The sequence below is a fragment of the Cydia amplana genome, chromosome 19, assembly GCF_948474715.1.
Source record: "Cydia amplana chromosome 19, ilCydAmpl1.1, whole genome shotgun sequence".
Taxonomy (NCBI): domain Eukaryota; kingdom Metazoa; phylum Arthropoda; class Insecta; order Lepidoptera; family Tortricidae; genus Cydia; species Cydia amplana.
Genome location: NC_086087.1, coordinates 13,283,970 through 13,299,822, shown reverse-complemented (window position 1 = coordinate 13,299,822; position 15,853 = coordinate 13,283,970). Strand labels below are relative to the sequence as shown.

General features: G+C 38.0%; 1 protein-coding gene across 1 annotated transcript; it reads left to right on the top strand.

Moving 5' to 3' along the window:
• Positions 1-2,916: 2,916 nt before the first annotated feature.
• On the top strand, positions 2,917-7,398 carry LOC134656845 (uncharacterized). The gene is made up of 2 exons (XM_063512371.1): positions 2,917-3,903; positions 7,325-7,398. Exons 1-2 carry the CDS (start codon positions 3,041-3,043, stop codon positions 7,335-7,337), a joined length of 876 nt encoding a protein of 291 aa, XP_063368441.1. The 5' UTR covers positions 2,917-3,040; the 3' UTR covers positions 7,338-7,398.
• The last annotated feature ends 8,455 nt before the right edge of the window (positions 7,399-15,853 follow it).

The window sequence follows — 15,853 nt, the reverse complement described above, 5'->3', positions numbered from 1 at the left end:
TGATCATGCCATTAATATCAAAATTATTATATTTTTTCACAATGACTTGTTTGTTCTCTTAAGTTAAACGAAAATCCGACAGAAAAAAATCTAAGCCTAAGATTGTACGATCACGACCACATCAACAAAGCAACCCTTTGGTGGCGAATTGACTGGGGGATAATTAATAGAAACATAAATAATTGATACATATATTGCTAATCCGGGAAACAATTACGTGCTATCAATCAGTGCTAACCCGTTATATTTACACGCGTATTTTTACATGCAATTATTGTTGACAACCTATATTATGTCGCTCCTTAGGTGTTTCCATTCATTGTGGGATATAAACAACACAATCCCGACCTGAATATTGCGATCAACCTCACTTATAATAAGTAAATGCAAAAGTAAATCTGTACCTATGTACAGTCAGCAGCAATAGTAACTAAGCGGGCGAGGTGTTCAAAATGATCTTGACGCGACTTTATTGTTAAGAGAATAAGAGCGCGTCAAGGTAATTTTGAACACCACGCCCGCTTAGCAACTATTGCTGCTGACTATATGTTACCTCTTGACGCTTTATCCGCCGAACCGATTTAGACGAAATTTTGTGAAACAACATTCCACAAAGAATGCAAATAATGAATCTGGCAGCTCAACTCAAACTCCACCTCACAGAAGACCACAGCCGTAATACTTACTTTGTAGTGTACGAGTTGGTACTAGCCTAATCCTTAAGTTACGATTCCCACCGACCGGCTGGAGTTGGGCCGCGCCGGAATGCTTTTTCAGTGTACCTATTTACATAATGTGTGGCAGAAGCGATAGAATCCGTCCGGAGCCATCCGATCCGCAAGCAGCCGACCGGCTTTGGGCATACAAATGTGAAATGCGCTCCGACTCCGACGAATCGTACTTAAATCTGAGTACCTATCTCAAAAAGGTCAAAGTAAATAAAATCATTTAAAGTTTTTGGTAGTATTTATTTAAAAGTCACATTATTTGAGAAGTGTTATCAACACTCGACTGTCCTTGCACGGAGTAGGTTCCCAACTTGAGCCCTTCTATGTCCTCCGTGATGGCAGGAGGGCTGCGGTTAGCAGCAGCATGCTTAGGTGTAGAGAATACCTCCGTGTTTGATGACAGGCTTGTGCATGATTGTCATTCAATCTATCTTCGAAGCCAGCAATGCAGTGGCTAGCCAGCCATAACGGAGATATGTCGGGGATTAGCATAAGATATTTAGTCTGTAAATAAGATTTAAAAGGAATATAATTTTTTTGCAAAAGACAACGGAAAAGAGCTTTATGAAGATTGAATTGTGTACGTAAGTACTTACAACTTGACTTCTTCGTAAAGATGGTATTTTGTTAGCCAAAACTTTTAACAAAACGCCAATTATTCGTAAGGAGTTGTATTTTAATGATTAGGTAGGTAATCTTTAGATAATTATAATAATATATTCCAACTTGTAACGACAAAGCGAATCAAATTTTGATTGACAGTATTGACACTGACATTTTCGACTTAAAAATAATATTTGCTATTTCTTATTCTTCATACTGCGAGAAAGAGACAAAGTTATCGTGACTAGGGACGTTCCGTTTCTAAGGCTGACTATTCATTACTTATCCGATTATTATTTTACCGATTCAGTGTTGCCACGAATGAAAAGTTTTTTCCATGTATAAATGGCCACATTGGCTAAGTCGCGCGCGGGATGGCTCTCTCTCGTGGAACTCTTTTCTCGATGTGCGAACTCATGCTGCCAAAATCGAGGAATTGACAGATAGAGATAGAAATTTGTGACGGCCGACTGCCGTCTCTCGCGGCGCGAGCTATCCCGCGGGTAATCATGTGCTAGCCGTGCTGCGTACGTCAATTCAAATTGTCACTCGCGGTTTATTGAAAAAAATTGAAACATGGACGGACAATTTAAAAGCGATGTTAAAACAATGTTAATCAAAATGATGAACAAATTTGAAGATATCAAAAACAACTCCCTATACTAAAATAAAATCATATCAAAATGCAGATAATTAGATAGTGCATATATTTGTTATTTACAATATAATATGCCACTTGTTAATGTAAATTAGTGTACTGTTCTGAATGAATATGACATACCTGTGTAATTTTTTTGATTGGTATATATTGTACAATATACATATTAAAAATAAAACAACTGATATTTGGGTGTTTATTTAATTTAAAGGTAAATAAGATAAGGGGCACTTTTCGACTTGGTTGCGTTGTACACGTATATAAACCGCCATAGGTAAGTATTGTCTGAAGAGATACTTTCTACTACGAACGCCTTATATTGGGCAAGATTTAATCCTGCAACAAACATGTATGGATTAGGTAGATATTGCGAAAGAACGGCGATATAATCAAGGCTCTTAATACTGTTTAAAAGGTTTACCTTTGTAAATAGTCACAACTGATTGCTGAAAATATTAGACATGTGGGCCTATGGACGGTTTCCAGGACACAATTTATGGTCTTGTTGGATAGATTTAGGCATACGTTTTCATTTTATTTATGCCTTTTAACCCTAAAACAAAAAAACTGAACATAATCTTAAAAGTTCGAAAGAGTTCTTCCAGTACTTGTCATAACCTCCATTTTTAGTAATGTTTACCATCAACGAGCATGATTGTACATTGTAGGCCCCTTAGCTTTGCTTATTCTTATTTAATGTATTGGTATTTAATGGTGATAGCAGAAATATCTCTTGAAACAGAAACGATTCAGAATGAAAACCAAATGAAAACAAATAAGGTGACGGCTGTCATTGACGATCCACATTCCACAGATAAAACACTGATAACACGCGTTTTGGAATTATTTGAACACAGTGTTGCTAACCCGCGATTTTTCAAATTTGCCGCCTTTTACTACTGACAAGATTTGGTTGACGGACTGTCATGTATGCAAGTATGTCAGTTAGTAATAAACCAGTTCTGAAGCAAGCCGGTCGTATCATTCGCTCCCGTATACAACATTGGCTGACGAGTTGTGAAATTACCCGCGAGTTAAAAAAAATAAAAATATGTCGTTTTTAGGCAAATTATCGGTTTTTGACCACAAAACTGGCGATTGGTTGATTTTTAAGGGAAAGTTAACAAAATTCCTGCTTTTGAATTCCATCGAGGATAGCAATAAAAGTGCAGTGCTGTTAACATATTTTTCGGATGAGTCGTACCGGCTGTTACGTAACCTCGTATACCCAGATGACATTGAAAAGAAAACGTACAAAGAACTGGTGGATGTACTCGATAAGCATTTTAAACCCAAGCAGTGCTCGTTCGTCGAGAAGGCAAAATTCTACGGTGCTACAAGGAGTCCTGGTGAAACCCTAGGTGACTGGGCGGCGCGATTAAGGGGTCTCGCATGCTACTGCGAATTCGGTTCCGCCTTGGAGATGGTTCTGCTGGACCGTTTCGTTCTCGGGTTGGGCATGGGCCATGAAAGGGACAAGTTATTTGAGCAAGACTATAAAAGTTTGACCTTCGCGAAGGCACTGGAAATTGCGGAGAAGGCTGAGTGTGCACGAGAGGCAAAAAAGGTGGATACATCTGGCGCTGATGTGATAGTGAAGCAGGAGCCGGTGTTTCGGGTAGGCAGCAACGGGAGGTCGAGCGACAGGTCCGACCGCCGCGCGCCCGGCCGCGCGACCCAGGGCTCCAGTTCGAGATATCAGCGCGATAGCGATGTTCCTCGTTGTTTCGTATGTGGAATGAAAAATCATAATAGTGATAAGTGTCGCTATAAAAGTTTGCGTTGCCAGAAGTGTGGTGAAAAAGGGCATTTAAAGAAAGTGTGTAAAGTTCGGGTTAATTGTGTGGAAACTCAAGGACAAGATTCGGATACTACCTGTCAAGACTGTAAGGAATGTGAGCTCTTTAACCTAAGGTATGAAAATTATGCTCCTATTATTTTGCGTGTCAACATAAATAATAAAGAAGTTAGTATGGAACTCGATTCCGGTTCTGGACTTTCGGTTATTTCAAAACAAATGTATATGGCTAAATTTCCTAAACAACCTCTAATAAAAACATATATAAAGTTATGTGTGTATAATGGACACAAAATCACGCCTTTGGGTTATTTTACAGTTGATATTAATTATCAAGGTATAATAAATAAGATTAACATCTACGTTGTTGAGAACGGAGGGCCACCGCTTTTAGGTCGTGATTTTATGTTCAAATTTGGATTTGAATTGCGTCCAATACAAACGAATATGCTGTCGGTGCATAATGATGAAACTGATGTGAAATGTTTGATTAATGAGTATGCCGAATTATGGGAGGATGGTTTAGGCACATTCAATAAATTTAAAATAAAGTTAAGTCTTAAGGAAAATACCGAACCGAAGTTTTTTAAAGCCCGAACCGTACCTTTTGCTATAAAAAGTAAGGTAGAAGAAGAAATTGAGCGGTTAGTCAAGTTAGGTATTTTGGTACCGGTAAATTTTTCAAACTATGCTACGCCTATAGTTCCCGTTTTAAAACCTAACGGTAAAGTGCGTATTGCAGGAGACTATTCGGTAACCTTGAATAAAGACATGCATGTGGATAGGTACCCAATGCCGCGAATTGAGGAAGTTTTTGCGAAAATAGGAGGAGGCCAATCTTATACCAAGATTGATCTCAGTGACGCATACAACCAGTTTCCTATCGAGGATGAATCCCAGGAGCTTACTACCATAAATACGTCACGGGGGCTATTTAAATACACCCGCCTCGTCTACGGTTTGGCCAATGCGCCGGCCATTTTCCAAAGGACGATGGAGACGTTGCTAGCCGGTATCGAAGGCGTGTCTTGTTGGATTGATGATGTATGTGTCACAGGCAGCACTAGGGAACAACACATGTCTAGATTGCGTGAGGTACTTCATAGACTACGGGACGCTGGCCTACGGTTAAAAAAAGAGAAATGCGAATTTTTCCGTCCAAGTGTAACATACCTAGGTTACGTCATCGACAGGCACGGCATTAGAACGTGTCCAAAAAAGACAGAAGCAATTTTAGGGGCACCTACACCTAAAAATGTAATGGATGTACAAAAATTCCTGGGAGCTATAAATTACTATCGTAATTTTATTCCTAGCGCCGCGTCCACACTGAGTCCATTGCACGAGCTGCTTCGTAAAGACGTTCCCTGGGTATGGAATGATAGGCACGATAATGCTTTTAATACAATAAAGCGAGAATTAGCTTCTGATAGGGTGCTGACTCATTTTGATCCCGCGGCACGTCTGGTGCTCACAGTTGACGCGGGCCCCGGGGGCCTTGGCGCTTGGCTGGCGCAAGGCACCGAGGGTCATGAGAGACCGCTCGCATTTGCCTCGAGGTCATTATCGGCGAGTGAAAAAAACTATAGCCAGATCAATAAAGAAGCCGCGGCTATAGTGTTCGGTGTAAAGCATTTCCACCAATACCTATATGGTCGCGACATACCTTTCGTTCTTAGGACCGACCATCAACCCTTGTTAGCCATATTTGGAAAAAAAAATGGGATTCCTATTATGGCCGCTTCGCGGTTACAGCGATATGCTATTTTCCTGTCCGCATACAACTATAAAATACAATATATAACGAGTGAAAAGAATGCCATAGCGGACTACTTTTCAAGGTCACCCATTGACACAGATAACGAACCGGATATTTGCAGGGGCGGATCATATCTTAATTTTATTACAGATAGTACACTGCCTGTTTTGTTCGATGATATAAAGGAGGCTACATTGAAAGATAAGGTACTGCAGATGGTATCTAAATACATTCGTTTCGGGTGGCCACGTAAGATAAAGTGTAAAAATATTTTACCATATTATAATTGTAAAAATGATTTGGACGTGGAGGACGGTTGTGTTTTACGCGGACATAGGATTGTTATCCCACAAATATATCGAGAACAATTGATTAGGGAGTTACATAAGGGTCATTTTGGCGTAGTAAAAACTAAAAATTTAGCACGGAGTAAGTTTTGGTTCCCGGGTATCGATTCGGAAATCGAACGCACGGTTCTCGCATGTAGTACGTGCAGCGCACTGCGCGCCGCGCCCGCGCGCGCAGAGTTCCGGCCCTGGCCCCGCGCATCCGGCCCGTGGGAACGCATACACATCGATTACGCTCAATATGATCAGAAAGTATTTCTTATTGTAGTAGATAGTTATAGTAAGTGGGTAGAATGCATATATATGAATGATTTATCCACAAAGACACTAGTTCGTAAGTTAGCCATGTTATTCTACGTTTTTGGGTATCCGTTATTAATTATATCGGATAACGATCCAAAGATTAGTAACGAGGAATTTAAAAAGTTCTGTCAGTCTAATGGAATAAAACATCTAACTTCACCTATCTATCACCCTTGTAGCAACGGGCAAGCCGAAATATATGTAAAATTGTGTAAAAGGATGTTAAAATGCATACTACAAAAGAATTCCAATTCAGCGATCATGGAAATAAATAGGCAACTAGCAAGGTACTTATTTGAATACCGTACTACGCCGCACTGCGCGGCCGGTGACTCACCTGCTAAATTGATGTTTGGTCGAGATTTGCGTACACGTTTGCATTTAATTTTACCAAAACAAAAACTTAATATATCAATTTTGGATGTTGGTACAGATAGGTGTAGATTGTTTGAGGCTGGAGATGATGTCTGGGTTCGTTGTTACATATCCCAAAGGCCTACTTGGCTATTAGGTAGGATTGTTAATAAGTTAGGTAATAGAATGTATACAGTGTTTGTGAACAGTCTCGGCATATGTAAACGCCATGTTGATCAATTAAGACGTTATTATGCACCGATCAGTACTGATTACGATTGTTCCGATTTGTCGTCACCAAATATTATAAACTCAGAACCACCTCGGTTAAGTATTGCTGAGCCAAATTCCACAGAAGTGGAATCGGTAATGCCAAACTCTTCAAGTGCAAGCGAACGACATAATGTAAATGACGATTTTTTTTGAATGCGAAGATGGCGCCATTGCCGATTCTATTATGTCGGGAGGGGACAAACAGCTGATCGCAGGTTCGTCGTCTGCGACGCCGCAGTCAGGCCTCGAGCAAAATGTAAACGCGGAGGGGATGACTGAAGCGCGACACTCACACGCAAACACCGTTGCTACCGCTCGTACGGAGACTACAGACTCCGTGCCATCAGCTGTTGTTATTGATAATGATAACGCGGCAATGTGTGAGTCTGGCGCTCGTCGCATTAACTTGCGCCCTAGAGATAAGGTCGTTAATTATAAGATTTAGTTTGTAAGTATAAGTTGTCCATGGTGTTTACCTAGTGATTATTTATTTGTTATCAGGTTCCCAGAATAAGCGTGGGAGGAGTGTCATGTATGCAAGTATGTCAGTTAGTAATAAACCAGTTCTGAAGCAAGCCGGTCGTATCATTCGCTCCCGTATACAACACGGACTTTATTTAATTTTTCAACAAGACAGTTATCTTAACAATAGCTGTACGGATATGATGGTCGTTCTTGTCTACGTGACAGCGTGATAAAACGGTGTCCGTCACTTTCTTTCCCACTGTGTTAAACAGTGACAGTTATTTTATCACGTGGATAAAGATGGATAAAGCTATCCATAATAGGCTGGCTGTACTATCCACTGTCCGTTCAATTTTGTACATGGGATCTATCACGTTGCCAAATATAAAGCGACCACTCTAACATGGTCGCTCGATGTATATTAATGGCTTATGAAATTTACGAATCTTATGATAATCAAAATTATACTAATGACTTAATGAATTTTTGTTAAGTACATACCGATTAAGTGGATTAAGTGTGGATCCCCGCTCCGGGTCATTCCTGGTGCAGAGGTTGTCCATCGCGATTCAGCGCGGTAATGCGGCGAGCGTTTTGGGCACCTTTGCGCCTGGGATGACGCGGGGTGGGATTTTTGACTAATTGCTGACTGCTTTGTTTTTGACTTGTGTTTTTTTTTTGTGTTATGTAATTTGTAGAAATGTAGTGTGTTTATTAGTGTCCGACCGAAACCGAAACCGAAACCGAATGTTCGGCTTTGGCTCTAGTTTCGGCCGAAACCGAAACCGAAACCGAAACTTTTGAAGATTTGTTAAAATAGTTGAAAAAATGTCATAAAACCGCTTTTAAACTCATATTAAGGGGCTGTCAACACCCAATGTCCTTGAAATCGATGTTACTTAAGGGGTTCCGCCACGCCAATGACCTTCGATCTGAATCCCTTAGTTTTCTTATGTTTTTTGTAGCTTATCATATTAACAGCAACGGCTTTAAGCAATATAAACTGGTTTTCTGGCCATAACTTTTGTGTTAATTCGTTCAAAATTAAAACCGTCACGTCAAAGACGAACCCAAATATGTAGATTTCGTATAAGTAATATCCTTCACAGCAATCTAGATACGAAAAAAGTGTTCTTTTAGACAATGTTTAAAAAAATCATAAAATAGTATCCATTTCTTTCAAAATCCGGTAAACAATAATGGAGATAAAGATTGAAGAACCGATTGTCTTACAAAAATCTATCTGTAGTGCAAAAGTAGGAGATAAGTACGATTCAAAACCTGTAAAAAATCTATGAAAACCGCAGGTAGCCCCTTTTAAGAAAAACTATTTGATTTAGTAAAGCAAAAAATATATTTATACCTATGTTAATATTTATTATATTTTAAGACCGTGACCGCACTCGATACACGATTGAACGACATCGACTCGATAGAAAATAATTGCAAAGATTGGTCTTAAAATCACCATTAAACGGTTCTAATGTCTTTATTTCTTGACTTATGTGTCTGAAATTAAAATCAATTTGTCAAAACATTTACTTATACCTAAACCGCTAACGAGTAATATTACACAAATAATCCACATTGAGCGCTGGTGGCCTAGCGGTGAGTAAGAGCGTGCGACTTTCAATCCAAAGGTTGCAGGTACAAACACTACAAACCCCGGCTCGTACCAATGAGTTTTTCGGAACTTATGTACGAAATATCATTTGATATTTACCATTGAGGAAGCCGTACTAGCCCGATAAAGTCTAGTTTACCCTCTGGATTGGAAGGTCAGTCTGATGGCAGTCGCTTTTGTAAAAAATAGTGCCGACGCCAATTCTTGGGCTTAGTTGTCAAGTGAACCCCATGCTCCCATGAGCCGTGGCCAAAATGCTGGGATAACGCGAGGAAGATGATGAGTTTTCTTATTATTCCCTTGCCCAGGCCCAGTAACATGCTACAGTGCTATCTCATTTACTACGATACAATTAGACAGTGTGCGCGTTTTAGGTATTGACAGCCTCTTAAGACTGCGTCGACCGTTCAGTGGCCCCATCATTAGTGGAATTGTGTTTAATAATAAACCGATTAATTTCTGTATACATAAATCAGTATATGTATTAATATTGTTGTCCTACTTGTTCCACAACTTTTGGTCTTTGTCACATAGTTTAGTTTCATAGAACGAAGTACCAATGCGTATGTTTCGGCCCGGCCGAAAGGTTCGGCCGTTTTTTGGCCGAAACCGAAACTACGGCCGAAACATGATTTTTTGGCCGAAACTGGCCGAAACCGAAACCGAAACCGAACCTTCGGTCGGACACTAGTGTTTATGTGATGTTTTATATAATTAAGTATTGAGTAATTAACTGTATTTAGGGATTTTTAATCTACCTGCAAGATGAAGAAGTAAATGCTGTTCGGCCAAGCCTATAAATTAGGGCCCGATTCGGATTTTGTAATAGACATCTATTAGATATCTTTTAGACATCGCCAAGATACGATAACGATATGTTTAAGATCTAACCTGTCAAATTTGATATTTCCGCGATTCTGGAGATACTCTTGAACGATTTCCACAAGATATTAGGTACCTACTTACTTAGAGATCTAATTCACATCTAATAGATATCTAACACGATCTATAGTAAAAGTGACATTGGTTGCCCGAATTGCGCTGCAAAAGAGAACTAGTTGAAATCTAAACTATAACGTATCTAGAATGGATCTCGTACGTCTCGTCTCTTGTGAATATCTTGAAGTTCGAATACGGCAGTTATAGGCTATAATGGGCATTACACCGAAAGTAGGTCTTTTTTCGGTTATTTGTTTTTCCTTTTTACGCTATCGTCGTTGTAGGTGTTAAGTATAGTTGATATTTATCCACGATATGCGGAAGTAAATATCCATGACCTAGTTTATAAAGACTAGATACTATTTATAGGTATAGGTACTGAAATATACTTAGGTACAGGTACCAACTTAGGAATAATTAAGAAATGTTAATGTGGTTCATCTATGATAATAATATTACGTAGATAGTTATTTTGGTAACAAATTCACTTTTTTTCAGATCTAGGTATATATGTATAGGTACAGACAGACATATAGGTAATTAGGTATAGACTAAATTTAGAGGAACGCAAAAAAAAGTTTAATTCATTTACTAGTTTTGAAATAATGCTGTAATCCATGTATGTACTAAACCTTTTTTTGCGTTCCTCTAAATTTGTCCATGAGTATACCTACTAGTCGTATATACACTTCCTTAAGCAGAACCCCATGTAGCTTGATTTCTAAATAGAATTCAGAGAATTCTCAACGAACTGATTATTGTTAGAATCCGATTTGTTAAACAATTCCATTGAACTTAATATAGTAGGTACCTACCTACCTACTTTATCCTCAACTTTGTTCATATTACCTGACTATGCAATATTTTAAGAGAGAGAACCAGTCCGTTGAAGGAAGATGAAACGCCGCAACCCATAGCGTCGATTCGTCTCGAACGTCTTCCAGATGTGCTAAATAATTCTAATTGGGTTACTCTAATATTTGTTGCAAAGATGACTAATCACATATTTGCTGTACTTACTTATGATTAACTAGCTGTTGCCCGCGACTTCGTACGCGTGGATTTGTATATTGGTGGTTATATATTCTATATTAGCTTAGAACATTATGCAGAAAACGATAGCAGTAGGGACTGCAGTTAATAATTTGTTAATTATTATACACAACCTGGCTACGAAGTTTCAAGCCCCTAACTGAATAAAATTGTTCTCGATATCCCTCTCAACCCCCAGCATATTTTCAAGTCCACTATTTAGTAAAACCTACTACCTAACTACCTATATACGAAGTTTGAAGTTCCTAGCTTTAAATAAAATTTGAACTCTCTACCAACTTTCAACCCCTTCTTAAACCTTTTAGGGGATGAATTTTTAAAAAAGCTGAAATTACTTATTATGTATTATAATAATATGCCTTTATACAACGATTCAAGCCCCGCACTCAAAAAAATGTTTGACCTCCATACAAATTTTCAACCCCTTTTTTACCAACTTGAGGGAAGAATTTTCAAAAATGCCGAAATTACTTTTCTTGTATTCTAATAATATGTCTTTATACAAAGATTCAAGTCCCGCACACAAAAATGTTTGATCTCCATACAAACTTTCAACCCCTATTTAACCCTTTTAAGGGATGAATTTTTAAAAACGCTAAAATAAATTTTCTTGTATTCTTATAATATGCCCTTATACGAAGATTCAAATCCCGCACTCAATAAAATATTTGATGTGCATACAAACTTTCAACCCCTTTTTCACCACCTTGGGGGATGAATTTTCAAAAATGCTGAAATTACTTTTCTTGTATTCTAATAATATGCCTTTATACAAAGATTGAAGTCCCGCACTGAAAAAAATGTTTGATCTCCATACAAACTTTCAACCCCTATTTAACCCTTTCAAGGGATGAATTTTTAAAAACGCTGAAATTACTTTTCTTGTATTCTTATAGTATGCCCTTGTACAAAGATTCAAGTCCCGCACTCAAAAAAATATTTGATGTGCATACAAACTTTCAACCCCTTTTTCACCACCTTGAGGGATGAATTTTCCAAAACGCTGAAATTAGTTTTCTTCTCTTTTATTATAATACCTTTTTACGAAGTTTCTAGTTCCTAGCTTACAATAAAATTTGAACCCCAAGACAAACTTTCATCCCCTTTTTAACCCCCTTAGGGGTTGAATTTCCAAAAAACGTCCCATAGCTTTTTTTTGTAATCGGCTATTATGCCTTTCTAAGAAGTTTCAAAGCATTTGTAATGGATTCAAACTTTCAACCCCTTTTTAACCCTGTTAGGGGATAAATTTTACAAAACGCTGAAATTACTTTTCCTGTCTTTTAATAATATCCCCAAATACAAAGATTCAAGTCCCGCGTTCGAAAAAATGTTTGATATCCATACAAACTTTCAACCCCTTTTTTACCACTTTACGGGATGAATTTTCAAAAACGCAGAAATTTGTTTTCTTGTATTTTAATAATATATCTTTTTACGAACTTTCAAGTACCTAGCTTAAAATAAAATTTGAACCACATACAAACTTTCAACCTCTTTTTAACCCTGTTAGGGGATGAATTTTACAAAACGCTGAAATTACTTTTCTTGTCTTTTAATAATATCCCCAAATACAAAGATTCAAGTCCCGCGCTCGAAAAAATGTTTGATATCCATACAAACTTTCAACCCTTTTTCACCACCTTAGGGGATGAACTTTCAAAAACGCTGAAATTAGTTTTCTTGCATTTTAATAATATATCTTTTTACGAACTTTCATGTACCTAGCTTAAAATAAAATTTGAACCACATACAAACTTTCAACCTCTTTTTAACCCTGTTAGGGGATGAATTTTACAAAACGCTGAAATTACTTTTCCTGTCTTTTAATAATATACCCAAATACAAAGATTCCAGTCCCGCGCTCGAAAAAATGTTTGATATCCATACAAACTTTCAACCCTTTTTTCACCACCTTGGGGGATGAATTTTCAAAAACGCTGAAATTAGTTTTCTTGTTTTTTAATATAATACATTTTTACAAAGTTTTAAATTCCTAGCTTAAAATAAAACTTGTACCCCATACAAACTTTCAACCTCTTTTTAACCCTGTCAGGGGATGAATTTTACAAAAGGCTGAAATTACTTTTCTTGTCTTTTAATAATATCCCCAAATACAAAGATTCAAGTCCCGCGCTCGAAAAAATGTTTGATATCCATACAAACTTTCAACCCTTTTTTCACCACCTTAGGGGATGAATTTTCAAAAACGCTGAAATTAGTTTTCTTGTATTAAAATTTAATATCTATTTGCAAAGTTTCAAGTTCCTAGCTTAAAATGAAATTTGCACCCCAAGACGAACTTTCATCCCCTTTTTAACCCCCTTAGGGGTTGAATTTCCAAAAACGTCGCAATTACTTTATTTTGTAATGGGCTATTATGCCTTTCTAAGAAGTTTCAAAGCATTTGTAATGGATTCAAGCTTTCAACCCCTTTTTAACCCTGTTAGGGGATGAATTTTCAAAAACGCTGAAATTACTTTTCTTGTCTTATAATAATATCCCCATATACAAAGCTACAAGTCCCACACTCAGAAAAATATTTGATCTCCATACAAACTTTCAACCCCTTTTTCACCACCTTGGGGGATGAATTTTCAAAAACGCTGAAATTAGTTTTCTTGTTTTTTAATATAATACATTTTTACAAAGTTATGAATTCCTAGCTTAAAATAAAACTTGTACCCCATACAACCTTTCATCCCCTTTTTAACCCCCTTAGGGGTTGAATTTTTCAAAATCGCTTCTTATCTCTTGTACACTTTATAAATGCAACCTAGTGTGCAAATTTCAACTTTCTAGCTTTTGTAGTTTCGGCTCTGCGTTGATGAATCAGTCAGTCAGTCAGTCAGTCAGTCAGTCAGTCAGGACACTTGCATTTATATATATAGATAATATCTGACCTATATAAGCTCAATCATAAATAAATATGTTAGGTGCCTACCTAAATAAAATTCTTGTAATGGAAAATCACGTTTATTGTAATACATAGATAAATCACTTTATATTTGCGTTCGTAAATATAAACAAATAACGCTGTTCATTAGTTGTTTGGAATATCATTGTCCGGTATTGTAACATTTGGCTATTTTCTTATTTCGTTTTATAATAAATAAATAATATTTTTGCCTATAGGTAGGTATACGTCCCCCTGCTGGGCACAGGCCTCCTCTCATGCGCGAAAGGGCTTGCTGGGCTATACCTAGTCCTAGCTAGCCCAAATAGCCCAATGCGGATTAATTGGGGACTTCACATACACCTTTTGAATTTCTTCGCAGATGTACGTAAGTATGCAGGTATCCTCACGATGTTTACTTTCACCGAAAAGCTTTTGGCTTTATTATATTTAATTAAAAGGTACCTTAAGCGACGAAACTCAAGTAGCAGCGCTACAGTAACATTTAAACGTGTGACCTAGACGCTGTAGTGTATGTATGATGTATACTTGTATTAACGGCAGAAGGTCAGAAACCTTCGATTACTTAATGTTGTTTACAAACATTGCGTTGAGGAAGGCGGCTGCGTAACATTTTGCACAATTTTCCTGTTATCGGTTAGATACAGGCTACTTTTTGTGAACTTTTGAATGCAAGTTTTGCTAACGGTACTAAAGTATTGCATTTCTCATTTGTTGCCGGTCCCATATTGAGATACCCTCCTCCGATTGAGGGGGGATTTAAATCTTCTCGAGGCAGGTGAAGGGTTGGAGCCGGTGTAGCTTTATAGACGTTCATAAGCGCATTAACAGCCCTATATTTGATTAATAAACTATCTTTATCTTTAGTGTCATAAGCTTGTTAGTGTTCCGTACAAAACTTTGTTCACGGAACACTTATGGGACCACTTCGGTCGTGCAAATCGGTTAATAGTTATTTGTACAACAAGAGATCAAAGTTTGATATTTCTTCGAGTGCTTATTTTGAGTACCGTGCAAGCGAAAGATTCTATACTAGACTCACGAGCGTAGCGAGCATTATGGGCCATTGTCTAATTTAGAATCTTGAGTGTATTAAGGGACTCAAAAGCGCACGAGATGTAAATAACTTTGATCTCGTGTAGTTCACAAAACTTTTCACCTCAGCAGTGAGAACATTAGAGAACCCGAAAAATGTATTCCTTCTTCATCACTTCACCTCTATTCACTCATGTTTTCTTAAGATATACCAACAATTAAATTTTCACCTCAGCAGCTCGAACAAGGGTACTTTGCTACTTAAAAACAGTGAGCAAAATCGCATTTTGCTCATTTTGTCTCAGTCAGTGAGCAAAATGCGATTTTGCTCATTGTTTTTAAGTAGCAAAGTACCCTTGTTCGAGCTGCTGAGGTGAAAATGTATTTTTTTTCTTCTGACTTTAAAAACTGCTTTAAAATTAATTATTGTTTCTATTCTTGTTTGGAATGTTAAAAAGTCGGCAACGCACTTACAACCTCTGGTGTTGCGGGTCGCCATGGGCGCCGGTAATTACTTAGCATCGGATTCGTCTACTCATTTGCCTCCTATATCATTGACACTTATTTCATCCTCGTGTATAAAATAAGTGCCACTTTTTGACACCACGCGATTCAAAGAGACGGGCACTGCCTATCACGCGTCACGTAGACAAATGCAACCGTCATAACCGCACTGGTTCGCCGCACTCGCTGAAAACAAAAACGACTCCAAGGCGTTTCCTTACTTGCCTGCAGCAAATTTTTGTCAGGCCTGCGATAGACCATGACGGTCTCGCATCGGTCTATTCAGCCACCAAATACGGTGTCTTCCGGTGTCACACCTTAAATAGTCTATTTTATCTATCCCAATGTACACACGAGCATTCTGTTTGTGTGATACTGCATGCGTAGTCGCCATCAGATATATTGGAGCGGCCGAGGTGCTCAAAAATATCTGAACACGCACTATAAAGCCTTGACAATAGAGGCGTGTTCAGATATTTGTGAGCCCCTAGGC

Bases quoted from the DNA above. Each gene is read 5' to 3' on its own strand.
- LOC134656845 (XM_063512371.1), top strand. From the start codon at position 3,041: ATGTCGTTTTTAGGCAAATTATCGGTTTTTGACCACAAAACTGGCGAT.